The 14567-nt window shown below is 45.7% G+C and overlaps 3 protein-coding genes across 3 annotated transcripts; 2 read left to right on the forward strand and 1 right to left on the reverse strand.

Moving 5' to 3' along the window:
* Positions 1-797: 797 nt before the first annotated feature.
* Positions 798-3267, reverse strand: FIESC28_03009 (uncharacterized protein; the record flags this gene model as incomplete). Its single annotated transcript, XM_031157158.1, has 6 exons — positions 798-1262; positions 1315-1483; positions 1537-2515; positions 2590-2689; positions 2833-3078; positions 3148-3267. The coding sequence occupies 6 exons, from the start codon at positions 3265-3267 to the stop codon at positions 798-800; spliced, it is 2079 nt and encodes a 692-aa protein (XP_031018789.1).
* A 3848-nt stretch (positions 3268-7115) lies between these two features.
* On the forward strand, positions 7116-8855 carry FIESC28_03010 (uncharacterized protein; the record flags this gene model as incomplete). Its single annotated transcript, XM_031157159.1, has 4 exons — positions 7116-7226; positions 7372-7436; positions 7563-7756; positions 7813-8855. The coding sequence occupies 4 exons, from the start codon at positions 7116-7118 to the stop codon at positions 8853-8855; spliced, it is 1413 nt and encodes a 470-aa protein (XP_031018790.1).
* Positions 8856-10889: 2034 nt separating this feature from the next.
* On the forward strand, positions 10890-12009 carry FIESC28_03011 (uncharacterized protein; the record flags this gene model as incomplete). The annotated part of the gene is made up of 4 exons (XM_031157160.1): positions 10890-11018; positions 11072-11168; positions 11228-11900; positions 11955-12009. 4 exons carry the CDS (start codon positions 10890-10892, stop codon positions 12007-12009), a joined length of 954 nt encoding a protein of 317 aa, XP_031018791.1.
* Between the last annotated feature and the right edge of the window lie 2558 nt (positions 12010-14567).

A 14567-nucleotide genomic window follows, 5' to 3' on the forward strand; every position in this document is an offset into this window, starting at 1 on the left:
TCTAGGCGGAATCGTCACTGAGATGCCAGGTCAATGCTAAACAAACACCTTTCATTGCAGGACCGTACGCAATCAAAGCTCTCACGGAATTGTCATCGACTTTAAAGACATCAACAAACAAGATACACTCGGGAATAGTGTGCACTAGCAGGTTATGAGTTTGTCAGGGCACACAAACTCTGCCTGGGTAGCACTTATGAGAACGACGCGTTAGCAAAAGAACACTTCAACAATTTCAAGCTCAGGATAAAATCACTATACTAGCAATATAAAGAAACGGGTTAGTATGAAACCAAGATTTGGAGGTGAACTATGTCTACGCTGCAATGTGTAGTAATAACACGGGCTGGCCCTTCAGGGTATTCGAAGAAATGGTCATCGGCATAAGAGACGAAATAATTTATCACTTTATGCTAGCTCACACAGGCACTTAGACTACTTTATTTTGGCACCCTATGCCTTAGAGGTGCCAGGCTATCGAGTTTACATGTTCATCAAGGCAATATCTTTGTGAAACGGCAAATAACTTTTCATACTTTCCTGACCCTCATTAACTAATTACTAAAAATACGTCTGGCCATCACTACGCCTTACGCCTTTATGAAGCCGACTAACCCCGGCTGATTGCCTGCTTAGGGCAAAGCAATGCAAGAACCCGTGCCAAATTGCCAACAACGCCACCATCTCCGCAGATCAGAGCATATAGGGAAACCAATATGTAACCGACAAGTGCCCTTCCATTTCCGTGTCCTGGGTATCATTTATATAACTGCACGCGTCCCTCCCGAAATGGATCTCTAGTTAGTAGGATCGGGGAATGAGAAACCAGCGGGAAAGTTGGGCATGCCGTTTGGCAACGTGCCGATACCGAAGGGGAATGTAGAAGCCAAGCCCTGTCCTTCTTGAGGAAGGTCACGGTGATCGTCTCGGCGAGGGTGACTGTTGTTGCTGCCATTGTCGCGGCTTCGACGCCACCTGGAGAGGTCCTCGTCCCGGTTACGAGTAGACTTGGGCCCGTTGCTACCGCCCTTATCTGTCTGCATGCGCCGGCTGATGGCCTTTGAAGATACTCCAGCTCCTATCTCAATATCGGGTTCCTCCACAGACAAACCAGTCTCAATGGGTCGTCCACCGCTTCCACCAAACGGAGCGGTCAACATCCACTTGCGATCAGCCTCCGTCAGTTTGTGAATGGGGATAATGCTAACACCCGTCGAATAGTCGCTGCAGTCTCGAGGACCGAAACCAACACCCCAACGAGTCTGCCAATGTTAGCTCATGTCATGATTGCAGACGCCAAACGCAAATACTTACACGTAGAGGTACATCCAAGTTGCGGGAATCCTCAGTACCCTGCTTAGCGGCGACAGCATCCTGTCGGCTGAGCATCTTAACGAATGCATGTCGTTTGTCCTTGTTTACAATACATGTTTGTACGGTGCCGAAACGGCCAAAGATGCCACGCAGTTCACTCTCAGAGCAACTAATTCTTATGGTTAGTAGACCTCACATATTGTGGAATTGAGAGACACCTACGTTACGCCGCCGACAAAGAGTGTTCGGCTGAAAACTTTAATGTGGCCTGATGGAAGGCTTGAATCGTACTCGACCCATTTCTCGGCCGGACCTTGTTCGTGAATAGGGGTTTCACTTCGGCCACGGTGTCCATGAGGGCTACGCTGGCGATAATCGCCTCCGCGGCGATCATCATGACGGCCGCGGTTGGGAGAGTCACGGCCATAGTCTAGGCGATCACGTCCGTTCCGAGGCGAGCCACGAGCACCCCAGCCACGGTCAGGGGATCGTGAGCGAGAGCGTCCATTATATCTAGGAGGTGATCTTGTATGGCCGTAGCCAGACATGCGCGAATCATCTGGCTTGGCTGAAGGGGCACCCCACGCAGACTGGGCAGGAACGGGAGTGTTTTGTGCATACGGCATAGGCTGCTGAGCCGGGGGAACAGCACCAGCTACGGCACCACCAGTCATGCTCTGGATCAGAGCTGGGATTTTATCAAATGGGACACCTTGGTCGGCCAGCGCCTTAATCAACATAATCTGTTGCTGGGTGTTTGGATCAAGTCCAAGACCAGGGGCTGCAGCAGCGGCTCCAGACAAGGCCCCGACGAGCGGGTTAGGAGGTGGGTTACTCGGGTTGTTTAGAGGAGAGCCTGCATATCCATTTTGGGCTGCCATATGAGGGAGTCCGTAGGGCATAGAAGGCATGCTCACAGGCTGCGATGCCGCAGGATACGATACAGGCGGCATGGCAGATGATACCGGCTGGGGTGTGCCTGAAGAAGGCATACTATACGATGCTGCAGGAGCTGGCATGGGTGGGTTAGCTGGGGCACTCGTGTTCTGACGGGCGATGTTGGCCAGAGCCTCAAGAACAGATGTGCCGGTAGGGGCAGGAGGAGCAGCGGGCGCTGAAGGAGCGGGAGTAGTAGAAGCGCTGCCTCGAACCGAACCGAGAGCATTCGTAGGCGGGCTGCCGGGAGGGGTTGTTGACTCATCTATAACATCACATATGTTAGATTTACATGCCTATACCTAGAGCCTAGAGCGCAAAACGCCCGAAAAAACGTACTTTGTGGTGGTGCGCTGAGCTTTTCTCTGAAGGACTCGAGCAGTGATGTAGGGAATGTTTGACCCTTCTCCCAAATGTCAAGAAGTTTCTTAATCTTTTCCTATACGGTGGATTATGTGTGAGTTACGATCCAAAATAGCAGTATGGAGGTCGGATATGTCAAGAAGCGAGAGGCACGCTAGCACGGGCGCTTTGCAAGATGCTTCACGATGCTCTACAAGGGTGATCGTCAAATATGCGTACCTTTTGCTCTTCCGGGGCGGATTGTAGGATATCATTCATCAATACAGGCATGAGTTCTGTCACTCGGTTGACGCCGGCGGCGTATGTTCCATCCGGTGCAGAGCTGTCTATTGCCTGTGCCTGTGTCTTGGCTTGCTCGAGCCATTTTCGGGTTACAGAGTCTACGACGTAGAGTACCCCCAACTTGTGTGTTCCAGGCGCCTTCTTGAAGTGTGTGAAGATTTTTTGAATAAGAACTGATTCGGACTGCACGGTACAGTTAGTATACGATGCCCTCTGCGAATATACAAGACAAGGCGAACTTGGCAGTCTTACCTGAATGTTGGAAACGCAAAGAGAAGTCAGACTGGTGATGCGAGATCCAGATACACCTGGCGGCTTCAGGCCCAGCATAGCCTGCAGGCCAGCCTCTAAATCCGCAACTGCGGAAGCCATGGCAGTCTGATTTGGTAGAGGTTGGTTTGGTGTTGTGTGCACAAGAGAGAAGCAAAGCGATGGAATCAGGTACGTAAAAGCGGGCCCTTCCTCTAAGGCTTATACTGCCAAAAATAAAAGTTGCCTAAGCTTGCCTAAGATAACCCAAATTATTTCGTCGCTTATGTTTTCGGCAGGTGTGAAGATCTTTTTTACGCAATCGCGACCGGCGAAGAAGTAGTACGAGCACCAACAATGCAGTAGGTAGGTTATCAGTTGAAGGCCTAGGCGCAAGAATATAATAATACAAGCGAAGGAAGGCCTCAGGAGTACGATACGGTACGGTACGACTTGCGAGAAAAGCTCTTCTACTGTTTGCTTTGCGTCAGAAGCGCGACGAGTCACAAGATTGTGTGTGCAGTGGCTGTCAGAAGGAGCTAAGCCAAGGCAAGAGAAACAGGTAGAGGCGATGTTGCCTTATTCTATGCTGTCGTGTTTGTCAGGGTCGAAAGATTTGTCAGTACTAGAGACAAAAAGTCGAGAAATATAGATAGTCGATGGAAAGCACAAGAAGTGACGATCTGGCCTAGCAGCGCAGAGAAGAGAGCAATCGTTCTTGGGGATTAACCTCCGACAGGCGGGTGATGAATGTCGTGAAGAAGATTGTCGCGACGGGAGGACAATGATGATGATGGAAATGTGAAGTGGGAAGAGGAAAGCTGAGTCGAGTGAGCGTGACAGGTGGGGCAGCCCTTTTAACTCTTTCATATCCTGCTTGGGCAGTCAAAAATCTTGCCCGTTCCGCTGTCAGTTTATCCGGTGCCAGAAGTGTTGCTTATCGAGATCACGTGAATACCCAAAACCCTTCCAGTTGGCTTCAATGCTTTTCTTGGAAGTCAACATGATGTATGATTATCTCGAACTGCCTACTTACAAAGACATTTGCCTCGGACTCGATTTTTTCTTTGTTGGTTCTTTGAACAATAAATAGCACTGCGCACTTAAGCTCGAGGTGTTAGGTTAGCTCTCAGTAGGGACCTCTTTGTCTGACATACACCCCTGTCAGGCATCAGAAGAATTGACAGTCAAGAGCATAAGAGACGAAATAATTTAGGCCACCTTATGCTAGATTAGGTGACCACCTATGATACTTTATTTTAGTAGTCTAAGCCATGGAGGATACTCTCTTATTTACTCCCCAACACGTCCGTGTTAAATCCTTACTGAACCTGGAATTTTGTGTCACAGTTAGGTACCTCAGTAGTGCGTAGTAGAGTCTTGACCGATATAGCAAACATTAACAAAGACCATTCTAAAGAAAGTAGTCCCGTAGCAGCGCGATCTCAAGTTTGTAAGCTTACACGCCAAGTACTCAAAGAACCCGATAAGAACAATGTTGGGCTTAGGCGTGGCGGCAATAAGCAGTCTCTGTCTCTGTCCTGAGTTAGTATCAAGCGCCAGGGCCTTGAAGCGGTACGTGAAACAGATGGCTAGATATTAATTGATAATAGACCCACGATACGCACGCCGTGGTTGTTGAAATACATGACACGAATCGGCAAACAAAAATGCCAAGATGCCTCTTTCCCCTCTCAAAGATACCGCTACGTAAATGCAATAAGATCAGAGACAAGAATAACCGATGTTGGTGGTTTTTAAGCAACCGAGGTGACCGGGCGTGCGGAAATACTGATTCGAGTTGGAGGCTTGGAGTTGAATGTTTGACAAAACAGGATACGAATGGATTCACGTTTCATGTCTGGAAGTTGATGTCCTCGCAGCCAGCACAAAAACTTCCGGATGATCACTACGGTAAAGGATATCGCTTACCCGGTGGAAGGGGAGCTTCGGCACTCCGAAGTTCTGCGGCGATCAACTCGGAGGCCCGGCGATGGGTCACGGTAGTTTCGGTTCGGGCGTCTTGATTTACCTAATTCTGGTTTTTATCAGCGGTCAAGGTCAGGTCGAGTACTAAGGTAGTCAGTCAACTAGTTAGCTAGACTTGTCACGAATCAGAACAGTTCGTGGTCTATTTATTTCCTGCACCCTGAAGATTTTCTGTCACTCCCTAGGATGAATCTGGCTCTAGTATTGAGTGTCAATATTCAACTAGGCTCTGACGTCAAGTTTTGACAACCACCAGCATGACCGAGGTCCCCCGAAGCATGAGCCAAACAAAGGAAGGCATTTGCGATACCATCCCCACTCGTTCATTCAAAAGGGCTCGTTCAGTGGAGACCAAGCAATATTTCTACAGTACAGTAGAGACAGAGTACATTATCATGGATGGAATAGCCGGAGAACAAGCGGGTAAGTTGCGGCAGCGCAATAGTTCCGAGAGTTGTCATGATGAACCTGGACCTGGACCTGGACTTTTAGGTGTACAATGAAAAAAAGTGGACAGTCAATGAACGTAAACAATATGAGCAGAACCCTGTCAAGCAGATCTTGGATTGATACTCTTCACTTTGATCATATCTCCTTACTGGTTTGCGTGGGTAGTCACAAGTTGGATAGATGTCCAATTCATGGAGAGACTGGCGTTGCATAATGAACGCACCAATTCAAGCGTGAATCTGGTGCCGAGATGCAGCCGCGAGCCCTCTCGTTTTGTCTTGATTCAGATCAAAAATAACCACCACAACCCCTGGACCTCTATCTAGATTGGTTGGCTGGTTGGTTGGTTGGGGTCCCATCCTTTTCACATTCTGTTCGGCGATTTGGTTGAAGTGTCGAATTAGAGGAGGCGGGAGAGAAGAGACAAGGATTGGCCCGAACTTTTGGGGCTTTCAGGTTGGGGTGGCCCGCGGTAAATGCTCCTCTTGTGAAGTAGCGTACTGTAGCTCAATTATTTTTTTCCAGGTTATAATTTTTTTTGGCCTGTGCAACCTCATACAGAAAAGAGGACAGCATGGCAATCGATGGATATGGATCCATCCCGTACTCCATGTACCAGAGGTACTCAGAGATACACCAACGATACTGTAATTTTGACAAGGCACTTCAATTGACCTGGATTCATGTTCTATCAGTCTTAAGTATTGGCAAATGCTACCCAGCAAGCACTTGATGACGGAATGCATAGCTGGGCACGTCAAAAAGAGGGTGCTGTGCTTTGGTGAAGCGAGCAGTAGCGAGCTCTGATGTGATGTAATGTAATCGAGACTACCGTCGCTCAGATTAGATTGGATTGCGTTGGATTGAACCAAAAAGTAGGTCACTTCTCCAACAAATGATGCCCTGAAGCTCTCTCACTACCTGGTACTAATTTGCCCCGCAGAGTAGTGCCTAAGTTAAGCTATTAGCTGCCAAAATATCATCTTCATGACAGAATCCAAAGAAAGAAAAGAAAACAACAACGGTTGTCCCCAGAAACGACATCAACACCCCTGACAGTCCAGGTGAGGCAGAGGTGCAGGAAAGAAAAAATGTGTTAGGTGACCCCTGTAAATCCGTCAAGTAGAGGGAAAACCGGGCTGTCTGCCCCATAAGTCCCGCTCCGCTTGATGCTTCATGTCCATCCATGAGTCCCCCCGTACCCCCCGTACCCCCGGTCCCCGAGGTTCTGAGCGAGACCTAAAGCCTGGACGGTAAAGGCAAAGAGGTAAAGGTACTCGCGCCCAAGGTAGAGCCAAGGTGAGGACCAATGTCACTGTATCCAAGGTAATTTTGTTCATCAAACTGTCTGCGCCTTTTTTCTACCTATTATCTTGTCTCGTCTCGTCTTGGCTTGGCTTACCTTGCCTGAACTTCTTCTTCCCCATAACTTTTCTCCCCTCCATCCTTCATATATACCTACCTGACCTCCCTCCGGCACACCCGCCTGTTTCTTGTCCTCTCTTCGTCTGCATATCCATCCTCCCTTCACAATGGCTTCAGTCACTCGTCTCAGTAATGCCGCCCTCCGGGCTTCCCTCCGCTCTACTCCCGTCAATGGCTCTGTCTTCAACGCCGTTCGATGCTACTCCGCCAAGACCCAGGTATGTTTTGTTTAACCTCGGGTAAAGTCGAGTCCCAAAATCTTGCTATCCATGGACGTCATGTCACGACCTATCCATTGGAGAACACAAGAAAGACTCGGCATTCAATACAAGAACAACATGCTAACAATCGTCATCGTCATAGACCCTGAAGGAGCGATTCGCCGAGCTGCTGCCCGAGAAGATTGAGCAGGTCAAGGCTCTCCGAAAGTCAGTCGCATTCTCTCCCCTCGGTTTATTGTCTGCCGAAGCTTGGGTCCACCCCGAGCCTCATGCCTGCATAAAATCGACGGCAAACCTACAAGCGATTGAACATTCAAGCTAACGTCCTCACAGGGAGCATGGTTCCAAGGTCATTGACAAGGTCACTCTTGACCAGGTCTACGGTGGTGCCCGTGGCATCAAGGCCCTCGTTTGGGAGGGTTCCGTCCTCGACTCTGAGGAGGGTATCCGATTCCGTGGCAAGACCATCCCTGAGTGCCAGGAGCTTCTCCCCAAGGCTCCCGGTGGCAAGGAGCCCCTTCCTGAGGGTGAGTAGAATTCATCACAGAAATGCACAGTCTTGGTGCTGACAGAAATCTCACAGGTCTCTTCTGGCTTCTCCTGACCGGTGAGGTCCCTACCGAGCAGCAGGTCCGCGACCTCTCCGCCGAGTGGGCTGCCCGCTCCGATCTCCCCAAGTTCGTCGAGGAGCTCATCGACCACTGCCCTACCGACCTCCACCCCATGGCTCAGTTCTCTCTGGCCGTTACTGCTCTCGAGCACACCTCCAGCTTCGCCAAGGCCTACGCCAAGGGTATCAACAAGAAGGAGTACTGGGGCTACACCTTTGAGGACTCCATGGACCTCATTGCCAAGCTCCCCAACATCGCTTCTCGCATCTACCAGAACGTCTTCAAGGGCGGAAAGGTCGCTCCTATCCAGAAGGACAAGGATTACTCCTTCAACTTTGCCAACCAGCTTGGCTTCGCCGACAACGCCGACTTCGTTGAGCTCATGCGTCTCTACCTGACCATCCACACTGACCACGAGGGTGGCAACGTCTCTGCCCACACCACTCACCTTGTCGGCAGTGCCCTCAGCTCTCCCTTCCTCTCTCTCGCCGCTGGTCTTAACGGTCTTGCCGGCCCCCTCCACGGTCTTGCTAACCAGGAGGTCCTTAACTGGCTCACCGAGTTCAAGAAGTCTGTCGGCGACGACCTTAGCGACAAGGCCATCACCGACTACCTCTGGTCCACCCTCAACGCCGGCCGTGTTGTCCCCGGTTACGGTCACGCCGTTCTCCGAAAGACTGACCCCCGTTACATGGCTCAGCGTGCTTTCGCCCAGGAGAAGATGCCCAACGACCCCATGTTCAACCTCGTCTCCCAGGTCTACAAGATCGCCCCCGGTGTCCTCACCGAGCACGGCAAGACCAAGAACCCCTACCCCAACGTTGACGCCCACTCCGGTGTCCTCCTCCAGTACTACGGTCTCACTGAGGCTAGCTACTACACCGTCCTCTTCGGTGTCTCCCGCGCCATTGGTGTCCTTCCCCAGCTCATCATTGACCGCGCTCTCGGTGCCCCCATCGAGCGACCCAAGTCCTTCTCCACTGACAAGTGGGCTGAGCTCGTCAAGAAGCTGTAAAGGAATTAAAAGCGAAAGGGAAAAAGAAGGTGATGGGAGGATTTTGCTCAGAAGATGGGCAGAATGGATTGCCGAGTCAATGGCATTTGTACAACACAATGGGACTGTTTTAGTTTAGTAATGAGCAAGTCGTCGCTGGAGCGCCGATTGAAATGAAATGATTTGACAGTTAATCTGTTACTTCTATCTATTTTGTGAATCTGTTATCTATTACTTGCAGCGTGTTGATGGTGCTGTAGCTACCAATTAGCGCAGTAACAATCGCTTGGTGATTATTCTTAAAATCACGATGTTCTCGCTCTGAAGCTTTTTTTGAATGGGGTCTGTTGACCCCACGCACTAAAAAAAGATGAGCCTTTGGGACTGTACCTACAGGCCCCGTTTCTTGTTCGAAATGCAAATCCTGTTGTGGTCACCAACACGATAAGCAATTATTAAACTCTGCCTTCTCTAATAGGTGGGTTAAATTATGCCCTCTGGAAGAAAAGAATGCAGCGAAAAGCACCGAAACCATGCATTGAAGGTTCGGTACGTTCAAGCTTCGTAGTCTCGGTGAGAGATCACACCGACAAAATCCCCATGCGGACACGAGCTCTCAACAGTTGAGTGGAGGAGGGGCGTTGAGAGCTCCTCTAAATTGGCGCCACAGGGGAACTTGGATGAAAATAGAGGTGAGAGCTGCGATCTTCGGGGGGTGGCTGATGGTATTACCGAATGGGGAAGTAGAAAGAAGTGGATGAGGCTGCATGTCTGTCTTTTGAGGTTCAGTTCAAGGATAGTTTTGCATTTCGTTAGAGGTTTGGTGGTGATTGAAAGCTGTTGAGTAGTAAGTACCCGGGTCCCGACCTCAACTCGGACAACTCAGCTCAGCCTGCAAGCATTCTGAACTTTACTGCAAGCCTGTAACAGCCACAGGATGGAAGCTGCAGCAGTGAGAGATATGCAGCGGTAAGGAGGTCTCACGAGAGAAGGAGAGAGATAGAATCGTTAAAAAAAAAAAAACATGCCCGAACCAGGACAGATATATCCATAATCACAAGCAATTTTCTTCCCCTCATCGGTCTTCTTTCTGCTGGGCAGAAGCCCAGGACATCCACCCCCGGATTTCTATTTCGATTTCACATGAGAGATTCAGCTCAAATCCGATCTTATCTCGGTCATACGAGCTGTCGGCTTCCAATGAAATCATGTCGCACAGGCACGACAGGCGAAAAGTTCCGCATAGTGTCATCGGTGTTTGGAATCTGTATGCGAGACCAAGGTCAGCATTACATACGCAGCTTTTCAGCCGTTGTAGTAATCATTATTTGAACCTTTTCCTCCCTCTAAGAATAGACATAGACAGTACAACAGTGTTAGGTTGGAATAGCGTCGTCAGCCTTACAAAACGTGCCGAACATTACCAGGAAGCTTCTCAGTCCCCCTCATCAGCAATTACAGGCCGAAACACATGTAAAACAATAAAGTGACTGACTGACTGAATGACTGAGCTCAATGATATCAATTCGGGTCTTCTCGCGCATGCGCATGTCCATAACCAGTTGAACCTCGGCCATTGACCTCCGCAAATTCATCCCCATTCTTGGTACATATTTCCCCTCCGTTTATCGGGTGCCTTCCCGGGCGGCTTCTTTCCCTCCTTAAGCTTATTGTTCTGGTCTGCTTATTCGCTTCTGATGTACCTAAAGCTCAGCGTTTTCCCCCAAAGGTAATTCAACTGTTTTCATTGGATCTGACTCAGCATCCATCAAATCTACAGTACGTACCTTCCTGCCTCACCTCACCTCATCGCTACAACCTGTCCCTAGCTCTCCCGGGTCCTGGCTCCTTCCCCCCCACGTAACCTCCCAAGCCTTCCCAGCGCACGCCTCTAGCTTTATCCCTTTCTCTTTTCCCTGCTCCGGTTCCTTTTCTCTCTTTCTTCTCTTCTACAACCTCTCGAAAAACATCCATCAACCTTTCAGCCCTCCCCTCAGCGAAGAAGCACCCTAATCCCTTGGTCAGGGCCCCTTATTCTACGACACTCCCAAAGTCATGGCTGCTATTCGTACCGATCTTCCAGGCCCCATCGGGGAGAAGACGCTGGAGAAGAAGCCCGTCAAGTTCTCGAACTTGCTTCTGGGCGCTGGTCTCAACCTTTTCGAGGTTACCACCCTCGGTCAGGTAAGTGAACAACCACCTCTGTTGAATGGAATCAATAGAATTAACTCCCGAAGCCGCTTGAGGTAGTAAAAACGACTATGGCTGCAAACCGTGGCGACAGCATGGCTACGGCCTTGGGACGCGTCTGGGCTCGTGGTGGTCCTCTGGGATGTAAGTGATAACCGCCAATTCGACACGTTCTCAACGTTTTGCTAACCCATAATATGCAGTCTTCCAAGGTCTCATTCCCTGGGCTTGGATTGAAGCCTCTACCAAGGGTGCCGTTCTCCTTTTCGTCGCTTCCGAAGCCGAATACTACGCCCGTTCCGCTGGTGCTTCCGAGTTTGGTGGTGGTATCATTGGTGGTGTCACTGGTGGTGTTGCTCAGGCCTATGCCACTATGGGTTTCTGCACCTGCATGAAGACAGTTGAGATCACCAAGCACAAGCTCGCTGCCGCTGGTGTTAAGCCCCAGTCTACCTTCCAGACCTTTGCCGAGATCTACCGCAAGGAGGGTATTCGTGGCATCAACAAGGGTGTCAACGCCGTTGCTATCCGCCAGATGACCAACTGGGGTAGCCGCTTCGGATTGTCGCGTCTCGCTGAGGGCTGGATTAAGTCCATGACTGGTAAGAAGGAGGGCGAGAAGCTCTCAGCTGGCGAGAAGGTCATCGCCAGTGCTCTCGGTGGTGGTCTCAGTGCTTGGAACCAACCAATTGAGGTTATCCGCGTTGAGATGCAGAGCAAGAAGGAGGACCCCAACCGTCCTAAGAAAATGACAGTTGGCAACACCTTCAAATACATTTACGAGACCAACGGTGTCAAGGGTCTTTACCGTGGTATTGCTCCCCGTATTTCTCTGGGAATTTGGCAGACTGTCTGCATGGTTGCATTTGGCGATATGTAAGTGCCGCCCACATCGTTTAGCCTGACCGATATTAACCGCGCTGTTTATAGGGCCAAGGCTTACGTTGAGAAGGTGACTGGCGAGACCGTCACCGCTAAGCATTAGAAGGCGTTTGGGGAAATTTGGTTTCAAAATATCGCTCGTGGTGAGCTTGACGTACGGAATATCTAATGTTCAAAAATCTTTGATATTATGACATATGCGCCAGTTCCATGTACGCGCATCACCTATGACCTTTGAGACGATCAATTAGTTGAATGATAGTTGCTCGCTCTGTGCTTTGATTTGAAATAGACCAGAATAATTACGCAACCCATCATGTGCGGTTTCTATTTGGTGATCAGGACGTTGGATGACTGGCGCCCGAGTCGTGATGATCGGCAGGGTTTGCAAGTTAAAGTTGCTTCTAACCTAGGCATACATACATAACAGTAGTCTCGCCGGCTTGGTGTTTTTTTTTCAGTTAGTGAGTGGCTTCAGTCTAATGGGTGGACCTTCCATTGTGTCTAATGGGGTATAGGTTGTCAATTCCAGTAAGCTCATGCATAAATCTAAACATCAATTGGCAAAGTCACGATGATATTTACCTGTTCTTGCAAAGTTCCCTTGAGAATAATCTATGAACTCAGACGCGAGTATAGGCAGGTGTATAAAAGAAGAATTATCTTCTAAGACTTAGGCTACCTTATAATAAAGCAGCCTAAGTGCTAGTCTAAGCTAGCATAAAGTGACTAAATTATTTTATCTATTAACGTATTTAATAAGCAAGTGCTCTAGTAAAGCAAGTACTCTAAAAATCCTAGCTATTATCTTTTAATTACTAATAAAAGTAATATAACCTATCTAATTAATTAAAATTACTTACTATACTCTTCTCTAGATACCTTTAGAACTACCTAATAGATCCTTATATTATACCTAGTCTTACTATATATACTATATTATTAAATACCTAGTTTAACTAACCTTCCTTAATTACTACTTTTTAATAACTTACTTACTACTTATATATTAATATCTATCTAATTAATTACTTATAATACTTTCTCTATAGTTATAGGGTTTTTTTTTTATAGTTTAGTTCTTTTTAACCTTTAGTACTAGCTTAGCTTTTTATTTCCTTTTTAAAGGTTTTAAATCTTATTTCTTATTAGAATAGTCTTATATATAGTTCTCTTTACTACCTTAGTAAGAAACTAAATAGCCTTAATAATTAACTCTAGAGAGTTACTATAATATCTTTTAATTTAACTCTTAAGGTATTTAATTTAAGATTAAGCCTTATTTACTATTATTAGGGTCTTTAAAGTCTAAGGAAAGGAAGGTTTAGCTACTTTCTTAGGAAGTAATAGGGTTTATAGCTATATATTAAGCTTTAAAATAATATAATTAAAGTTAAAGAAAGTAAGCTTAGCTTTTCTAAAGCCTTCTTATATATTACTTTTAGTAAAAGTAGCTTTAAAAGTAATATAAAAGGTATTAAAAAACTTAGTCTTAGAAATGTAAGTTATAAAGTATTTAATTAAATACTTTATCTCTTACCTATATACCTTCTTAAGTACTATAAAATACCTAATATTAAGAAGCTAAAGTAGATAAGATATATAAGTAAGTATATAGAAAGTAATAATCTTATTATTTTTATAATATTTTTTAAATTTAATAAAGTAATAACTTTTATAACTATTAAGGATTAAAAGGTAATAAGAACTAATAAATTACTTAGCTATAGACTTATTAAAGTACTTTAGCTAATTAAGATCTAGCTAGTTATTTATTTATTTATTTTAGCTTAATATAATAACCTAATTACTAAAGAGATTATATTCTTAGTACTAATTTATAAGGTAATATTAACCTATATTAATAATAAATAGTAAGATTAATTAACCTTTAGTATTAATTACCTAGATTATAGTAATCTATTTATAGTTTCTTAGCTATACTAATTTTAATCTTCTTTACCTTTCTAAGCTTATAATAACTATTTTAAACTATATAATACCTATTATAAAGCTAATCTTATTAAAGTTCTAGATATTATTTAATTAAATACTATATTTTATAATTATATTCTCTATAAGCTAAAACTAGCTATAAATAATTATAGGATTTTTATATTTAGCTTTTTAGTAGTTATATTTTTAAAATAAATGTATCTTTAGCTTTAGTTATTACTTAATAAAGTTATAAGCCTAGTATATATTAACAGAAGGTATATTATAGTTAGTAAAAAGGGAATTAGCTATTTCTTTTATAAAATATAATTATAAAAGAAATTCTTATAAATCTAGGTTAAGAATAAATTAAACTATTATATTCTTTTTCTAATTAAATAGCTTCTATAAATTTAGTATTAAATTATATTATAATTAAATACTAATCTAGTAGTAATATAAAGTAAAGTAGTTAACTTTATAGATATCTATAGTATATTATAGGCTTAGTTTAGGGTTATTTTAAATAGCCTAAAGAGTAAGAAGAATCCTAGTTTTATTTAAGGGTTATAATATATTAAATAGTTAGAAATTAATTAATTAAATAGTTAGATGTAAGGTTAAGGGATTTTTAGAGTACTTGCTTTACTAGAGCACTTGCTTATTAAATACGTTATACTTTTAGATGCTAATTCTTCTAATACCTTTAGGAAAGGTAATGCTTTA

The sequence above is a fragment of the Fusarium coffeatum genome, assembly GCF_003316985.1.
Source record: "Fusarium coffeatum strain FIESC_28 chromosome Unknown BRIP53273_contig_64, whole genome shotgun sequence".
Taxonomy (NCBI): Eukaryota; Fungi; Ascomycota; class Sordariomycetes; order Hypocreales; family Nectriaceae; genus Fusarium; species Fusarium coffeatum.